The sequence below is a fragment of the Melanostigma gelatinosum genome, assembly GCF_949748355.1.
Source record: "Melanostigma gelatinosum genome assembly, chromosome: 14".
NCBI classification, from domain to species: Eukaryota; Metazoa; Chordata; class Actinopteri; order Perciformes; family Zoarcidae; genus Melanostigma; species Melanostigma gelatinosum.
In genome coordinates, this window is record NC_136647.1 from 19,236,240 (window position 1) to 19,244,348 (window position 8,109).

Consider the following 8,109-nt stretch of genomic DNA (forward strand, 5'->3'; position numbering starts at 1 on the left):
TGGTGTTGAGATTATTTATCTATTCCGACACAAGAATATATAAAGACCAGATGGTGTTCTATCTATATTGCCAAATAAATGGTCTATTGGATTAGAAATTATGTGGAATTAAATGAGAAGATAGCTACTTTTCTTTTGTTTGTGCTTTAACAAAAGGCGAGGTCCAAACAATTTCACAAGTACCCGTATCAACAAAGATGTAATTTGTCCTTTTTAAGTATTTAACTGGTATTTGAACCATTCGGTTTTTAATCACATCTGTGAATTAACAAACACCCTGCTCTGAAACAAACTACAGCACTCACGCCTCCTGAACATTGACGATACTTACGGCTCCCTCTGTTGCTCGATTACGGGAACTGAACTGTAATAAAAATGTAATAACCACTGTTACTGTTACTGAGGGTATAATCATTAAATGTATCGTCAAGCTCCAGCAACTGTGGTGTGTTCTGACTGTATATCGTCAAATGGGCTTTCAGAAAATCTGACATTAACTTCAGATATATTTAACAAGACACTGGATTTGTCTGCATAAATCCACAATATGAGAGCAATATACTGTGTTACAATACATACACTGTATAATTGCCCAAACAGCGACTCATTCACACCAAATTATATGTAAAACCAGCTCATTGTGTATATTCATCTACGGATGTAAAGCGCTACATTGCTTGTTGTTTAAGACGAGTGCAAAATCCAACGTTATGACAGAGATGAGGTGTGTAATACCAGTAGCAAAGTCTCTGTTGTCCAACAGTGAGCAAGTAGCACCCACAAGAACAAGCTCCTGAACCAGCCAAACCAAATAAGTTACATTATTTACACCGGAGCGTTTCCTACTGTGGTGCGTCAAAATGTCCTCTGAGAAAAATGACTATTACACTGTGTATACAGTATAATCTATACAAAAAACATTTGTCAAATACATGCATGTATTATAAAAAAAAAAAAGTCACAAAACAAGTTTTTTTTAACAATAGATATCTGTTTATTGGTTCCCAGGATTCTTGCAGGAAGTTGAGCATACAATGCTCAAATGAAAAAGAAAAGAAGCATGACAGTCCAAATTTCAGACATCATAGCCAACGACGCCTCCTTTGCCAATACACTCCCCAACGTAAAACCACATCAACACTTCAGTGGCCACCAGTCCATTCCTTACAGCATCCTGTGTGGAAACAAAATGTATAATTCGATGTTCTACTGCAGAAATGTATTAAGTAAAATGTGATATTAGCCACCAATGAAAATCTTGTCAATGTCATTATTTTCTTTGAGAATTGCTTAATCATGTTTTGATTGATGTTTTGACTGTCAATGACAAGAGAATAATACAATTACTTTGGCCAGGTTCCAAGATTTACAAATATACATTCTCCTGGTCTGTCAAAACTTTAAGACATGTTTCAAGTCTACATTTTTTTTTACAATATAATGATTTCGTTGTAACGATAATGGGTCACAGTGTGCTGTTACAGACTTGCAAATCGCATGAATTACCAAATTTCCTCCATCACTGACAGTGATAAATAATGAGCTGATAGTTCTCACTCGGGTACGGGACATGTTCCATTGTGTACACCCACGAGTGTTTAATAGTCTGTTTAAAAGATTATTTAAAGAAAATAGCACATCTTTTCTCCATTAATATACACTTGACACTTTAATAATATACTTATTTTAACATACTCTTATTTGTTTACCATATTTTATATAAACACTTTCTGATTTTAATAGTTTTAATCGAAAACATTGTCTAACACAGCTTAATAGAGAAAGCTGTTCTCGGTAAGGTCTGAGAGTGTCGGAAACTTTTAAAAATAAATATATAATTCACAAAGTCATGTTAAAGTGCTCTGTTGTATCCAGGTTTGCCAACTTAGGCAAATTAAAACAATTTGCATGGCAAAAGTCTGCGAGGAATAAGAGGGTAATGCGTCTAAGTCTTTCACCTTTAAGATGAAGGACACTTCAAACAAACCGTATACTTGTTAACAGTTCGCAGGGAGTGAAACCTTTCTGGCAATTTCGTCTGTCCACACGTACAACAGTGTGTCCCCTGATAAATTAACAGTACATGCTTCTATTGGGCTTTCTAATGTCATGATAGTTTTTGATAACATATACATGATATATGTTGACCAATCGCTGTAGACTGACAGACGTTCTCTTTACAAACACACACAAACAGAAACACAACAAGGTCTACCTGCAGGTAGACCTTGTTGTATGACATTAACACACGCACCTTCACTGTGGTTTGAGCGAGACGTCCTGATTGGAAACCCTTGATGACGTTGGCGGCCCCCTCGATGGCCTTGGGGATCTCGGCAGGGGAAGGTGGGACAAGCTCAACACGGGCATAGTACCAGAAGGTCGCTAGCCGAGGTTTTGAGAAGGTGACAGCGGCTACGGGAGAAGAAATACTGCAATTACAAGTCTGGTGCAACTTTTCTACGCTGCGGCTACAGTTAGCTTTGCGCTACAAAGCTCATAGCATGTTGGTTGGTAGCTTTAGCCACTTAGCTAGCGTTGTCTGGCTTATGCTTAATGGGTGTAAACAACACAAATCACACGCACTAACAACTTAGTAAGACAAATGAAAGCAACAGGAATCTAAATTCAGTGTTTCTGTGTGTAATAGCATTAGCGAGCTAACGTTATATCCCCTTCATTCAATTGATGGCTGAGTCTCAGTGTAACTGACAGCATCGGCCTAGCTAACGTTACGTCTTGCCAATAAAGATTATACTGCCTACTATTCAGTCCCCATTATTAAATACTTGCTAAGATTAAATAATACAATAAATGAACTTACCACCGAGCAGGGTAGGTACTTTAGCGACCAGTTTTTGCACTGCCTGTGCCATGTTGAAGTGTTTGTCGATGCTATCTGGACCCCCGGTTTCTGCTAGCCAAATGAATGTCACCTCCACACGAAGGACCCGTGACTTTAGCTGACCACACAACTGCCTGTGCATAAAAAGCCTGCTTCTCTTGACTGACAGGGAGGTTCCTGGCTACAGTTTTATCATTATGGAGGTAACGGTCAAGGAGACTGTGTCATTACTGATAGGTCTGATCTGATCAAGTCTGTACATATATATGAATGTATATATATATATATATGTATATATATATAAATATCTCTCTCTTGCTCTCTCTCTCTCATACAGCAGAAAACTAGAAATGCCAGAGAAATGTCCTTGATTTTAAAATATATTTATTCATTAAAACTAACATCATAAAGTTATTTTTTTACTTTGAACAATGATGGAACTATACCTCAGTGAATTTCGATACAATTTGATTCTCACTTTGCCGACAGTGTTAAATGATCTATCTGTCAGATCACAAATCAGCAAAGAGCTCAGCACCACCAAATGATATCATGGTCAAATGGACTTCTAATAATAGAGAGGTCAGATCATAATATATTAGGTCAGATCAGTTGCATCAAAATCTTGGGTTATGGTTAAATTTTGCTCACACACTTACTGTGCGCATTCCCACCTTTTTATTTGTCACGCTTTCGTTTATTTTCACAAGGATCGATTATGTGTTTGTGTTGTGCATTTGGCTCGATTATATTTAAGAGTTCAACATGTCAAGTGGTTGGTGAATATTCAGAAACACAGATAAAATGTTGCACAACATAATGTTGTATTTCCACTTCAATTTGCTGTTCACTTTGAATTCTCAATAAACAAACACTCTGCAAGGTTTTTATATTCAATGTTTTATACTTCATACTGTACCTAAAACACACAACCCTTCATTCCAACAACAACAATACAATTAACCCTTTTATATAACATAAAGGCAGTACCAGTTTTTATTTTCAGTTATCACCAGTACTTTACATGACTGCTGATCAAAATGATAACTTTTTAGATCTACAAATGTGTTTCTAATTTTACAAAGCCACTGGTTTCCATTCATATTTGAAAGAAGTACATAGTAATAAATATAGTATAGATTATGGTCCTTTAAGACGTGAAGCATTTTACTTTTTTTTTATTTCATCTGATCTGCCAAACAATTGTTGGCTAAATGTTTTACATCACTGGATGTATAATACAGTACCAAAATTGTATATCTTACACAAATACAGATTACAACATTTCTTCAACTGACGTCATTGCAGTTTAATTTTGCTTATTTTATCTTTCGGATTCCTTTTCTTCATCAGCTCAGTTTGAATTGTCTTCAGTCGACATATGGGACAGTTGAATATCTTCAGACTGTCTTTGACGCTCACAAAGATGATATTTCATATTTGTCTTCCTCCTGCTGAGATACAAACAAGGATATATGAACACTGATGAATTCATAAACGTGTAAACACATCATGTGGTAGATAACATATTTCTAAAAGTTGTGTACCTCACTGTCACTGACATCTCTAGTCGGTGTTTCAGTCTGCTTCAACTTGTTGTAGCTAGTCTTCTCCATGACTTGTAAGGAAAGGAAATGTCCTCCTTTCTCCACAAGCATAATCACATCCTCCAGATGCTTCCCCTCCACATTTTGTCCATTGACTTCCATCACCACATCACCGTCAAGTAATCCTGCACTCTGCCCAGGGCCCCCAAAAGCCAACTACAGGGGAAAAAAAGCTCAATCTATCACCACATTTGACCATCAATAATAATACCCTGGCCTGCTCTCTTCTAGTTCTTTTTGCCTCAGTAACAAGGTAATGTCGCATTTCATCCCTACCTGGCTGACGAAGGTCCCAGGACCCTGCGGGGAACAATCCAGGTTAAAGCCAAACCCCAACCGCCCTTTTTGGAGAGAACAGTGTCTGATCTTGCACGAGCCATCCACTTCCTTTTGTGGTGACTGCTCTGCTGCAGAGGCAGATACGCTGCTCTCCTTCTCTCTCTCATCAGCACCATCCTCACTAAAGAGAAGAGGTGACAGACCCAACTGCAAAATAAAGCAAAGAAATGGTATCTGGATGTCAGTCATGCTCAGCTATGGTTTCCAATCATTATGAATTAATTTATTTTGGAAAAGACACGTATCCAGCAAGCGATGCCCACCTGGGTGTAAAACTCCAGCCCCTGAAAAGTGATGGTGGTGAAGGAGACCTGTTGTCCACTCAGCCTAACTCTGTCCACAATCTCCACATGCGTCAGTGACTCCACTGACTCCCCATTGACCTCCAGCAGCCGCTCTCCATCCTGCATACCTGCCCGCTCTGCTGCACTGTCGATGTTCAACCTCCGCAGCACATGAACTGTTAATAAAAAAAACACAGATATTTAAGTGAACGACTTGAGTTGAGAGTGCCTCTGTTTGACTTCAGCACTCTTTTCGTCCTCTCACATGTGTGTCCCGAAGGCACCATCTCCTGCCGAAGGAGGAAGCCAAACCCCTCAGGCCCGGAGACCACGTGTATCGTTCTGGCCCTGTAAGGTAGGTCATGTGGAACTGCCATGGTGGGCAGGATGGGCATCCTCTGTTGCGTGTAGTTCTTCTCACTCTCACCGTCGATCACTAAGATGGTGATGTGATCGCCACATTTCTTCATCTACAGCAGAACGTTATTCATGACTGCTAGACAAGGCTGGTCATGATGACATCAATCGTGTAAAGGTAAACACCAAAACAAAGTACAGCAAAACAGTTGTGACTTTACTTTTTTTAAAATGTTGATTATGAAAACAGGCTGACTTCGTACCATCCTGCTGAGTGCAGCGTGTGTGAGGTCGGACACCGCTGCTCCGTTCATCCACACCAGGCGATCTCCCTTACACACCCCTGCCTTCTCAGCTGCACCTCCCGGCACTAGGCTCACAGAGAAGCAGCCTTTCTCTCCTACAGAGCACAAACAGGAGGAGCCACTGAAAAACACACGCCCTTCTGTTGGACATCGAATCTCGAACCCTGGACTTGTTGCTATTACCAGGGGCGGCGTTACCTTTCACGGGCGTGAAGTTGATGCCCAGGCCTGAGGCGCGATCCGTGGTGATGTGGCAGAGTCTGGGAGGTTTGCGGCCCTCCCCCTTGTGAGCTCTGGCCAGACCTCGGAGGTCTTGACCTCGGGACACAGCCTGCTCATACCGCTCCCCATCCAACACTAATAAACATAACTGCTGTCCACTTAGCCTTATTTTCCGAGCCACCTGACTCATTAAAAAGAAGAAACAGCTCCAGTTAGAATCAGTCCTTCTGTCACTTTGATAATAAAGGAAGCTCATCTTACCTCAGCGTGAGTGACATCGCCAACATAGCAGTTGTTGACTTCCAGAAGCCTGTCTCCATCTTGAAGGCCGCTGCGCCCCCCCACCCCTCCTGACACTACATTTCTGATGATGTGACCCTGGCGTCCCATCTCCACCCGCAGATGGAAGCCATAGGACTCCCCCTCCTCTTGTTTAAGGACACACAGACGCAGGCGGAGTGTCCACACAGAGTCTGAGCCAGGAAGAGACAGAGTGACGTCAGAGCAGAGTTACCTCACGGTCTCGTACACAGAAGATATTTTAGAAATGCGTCTACCTGCGTCTTCTGTGGTGACCATCACTGGGTTGTCTATTCCCTCTTTAGGATTAAATGTAAATTTACTGTAAAAGGAGAAGTTAGAGACATTTGACTGAGGTTTTAGTCGCAAACTAATGACTATTAAATGTGATAATTTGGTAGGTATAGGAATAAAGAAAATCACTATTTTACTTTTTTATTTTTAGTTTAAGCATATAATGCATAAAAATGCCAAATTTCAATGAAATTAATCGGTCTAATGCATCAATTATAAATAGGTTAGTGGCACAGCCTCACCTGTTGTTATCACTGAAACAACAGCGTTTATCTGTGACCAGTAGGCCTTATCTTGGGCCCAAAGTCTTAAAGATTACTATGTTCCAAAAGTCATCATGCCAAGCCAAGTCAATAACAATTTCCAGTTGACGACGAGCTGTATATGCTTAGATTTTGGGGAGACATGAATGTTTAATTCTGTTTTTCAGGGTAAATGTCCAACTCTGCTCTACGCTGTGCCTGGTCATCTTAAAATGATTCTTTCGTAGCAGTATAGTGTCCACGTTAACGTTTAAGTTTGAAATGACACTGAAATAATGAGTGCATCTCAAAATATATGAACATTGGAGCAAACAATGAAAGGACAAGCAGACTTACTCTGTCCAACCTGTGATTTCCACCAAACCTTGAAAAACAGATATCACATGGATTTAATAGCTTCAGCAGCATAACATTCAGGTTGTGAAATTCAATATCCACACATTTCTGTAATTACCATATTTACACAAATATTGCTACTCATACCACACACACCAGGTCAGATTTTTGCTAATTTAGCAACTGGTTTCAGACATGATCATTAACTGTCAAACACGTGATGGTATATTAATCTGAACTTACAGTTCTGTAAACATCTGCGCGGTTCCGTCTACTAAACTGTGAGGTGTCAGCTTTAGAGCAAGATTTGACGTTTGAGCCTCGGCTGACAGAGCAGCTGACTTTAAGTATCAGGTAAGAGGCCATAAAACCGGGGTTCACTTTGTGTAATTATCTTTAGCCTTTGGCTTCTCTCAAAGGGGAGGGAATCAAAGAACATTCAAAACCTCAACGTTACAAATGTCCAATGAATATGTGACAGACAAATAATCAAAACATGGCAAGGCCTGCAGTCAGTCAGCATTTTTACATAAGTGGATTATTGCATCAGAACAATTTAGATGAGATTATTTTGTCAGAGAAAAATATGCTTCAGCCCTCGAAAACACTGTTTTTGTCAGTTCATGGGTTTAAAAGACAAACAAAGGGAAATGACTAGCACATTTATTGAACAATTGATTGATTCATTTTCATTCCTTCTTTTCTAATATCCAGGTGGTGTGCCGCAGGGATCCATTTTGGGCCCTGTCCTGTTCACCGTTGATGTAAATGCAGTTGTCTCTTCTGTGTCTAAGTGTAAAATTCCCGTTTACACAGACGATATTGTTCTATACTGTTTTTCTGATTCTGTTCAATTAACCATGAATTGCAACTCTCCTTTAATGCCCTGCAAGATGCACGTGTTAACACTAAATTGTTACTTAATGAGAATAAAACACAATTCTTGCTATTCTCCAC

General features: G+C 40.0%; 2 protein-coding genes across 2 annotated transcripts; both read right to left on the reverse strand.

Annotated features, from left to right (window-relative positions):
* Positions 1–970: 970 nt before the first annotated feature.
* Positions 971–2,974, reverse strand: atp5l (ATP synthase, H+ transporting, mitochondrial F0 complex, subunit g). Its single transcript, XM_079283123.1, has 3 exons — positions 2,825–2,974; positions 2,255–2,415; positions 971–1,174 (listed from the first exon to the last, which is right to left on the reverse strand). Exons 1-3 carry the CDS (start codon positions 2,874–2,876, stop codon positions 1,076–1,078), a joined length of 312 nt encoding a protein of 103 aa, XP_079139249.1. The 5' UTR covers positions 2,877–2,974; the 3' UTR covers positions 971–1,075.
* A 1,403-nt stretch (positions 2,975–4,377) lies between these two features.
* nherf4b (NHERF family PDZ scaffold protein 4b) lies at positions 4,378–7,409 on the reverse strand (the record flags this gene model as incomplete). Its single annotated transcript, XM_079283381.1, has 9 exons — positions 4,378–4,608; positions 4,729–4,938; positions 5,055–5,251; positions 5,341–5,545; positions 5,696–5,832; positions 5,936–6,140; positions 6,221–6,432; positions 6,517–6,581; positions 7,396–7,409. The coding sequence occupies 9 exons, from the start codon at positions 7,407–7,409 to the stop codon at positions 4,378–4,380; spliced, it is 1,476 nt and encodes a 491-aa protein (XP_079139507.1).
* Between the last annotated feature and the right edge of the window lie 700 nt (positions 7,410–8,109).

Coding starts and splice junctions, on each gene's coding strand:
- atp5l (XM_079283123.1), bottom strand. CDS start 2,876: ATGGCACAGGCAGTGCAAAAACTGGTCGCTAAAGTACCTACCCTGCTC. Junction 2,416..2,824: donor AGTACCTACCCTGCTCGGTG/GTAAGTTCATTT, acceptor CTTCTCCCGTAG/CCGCTGTCACCTTCTCAAAA. Junction 1,175..2,254: donor TCGCTCAAACCACAGTGAAG/GTGCGTGTGTTA, acceptor GTTTCCACACAG/GATGCTGTAAGGAATGGACT.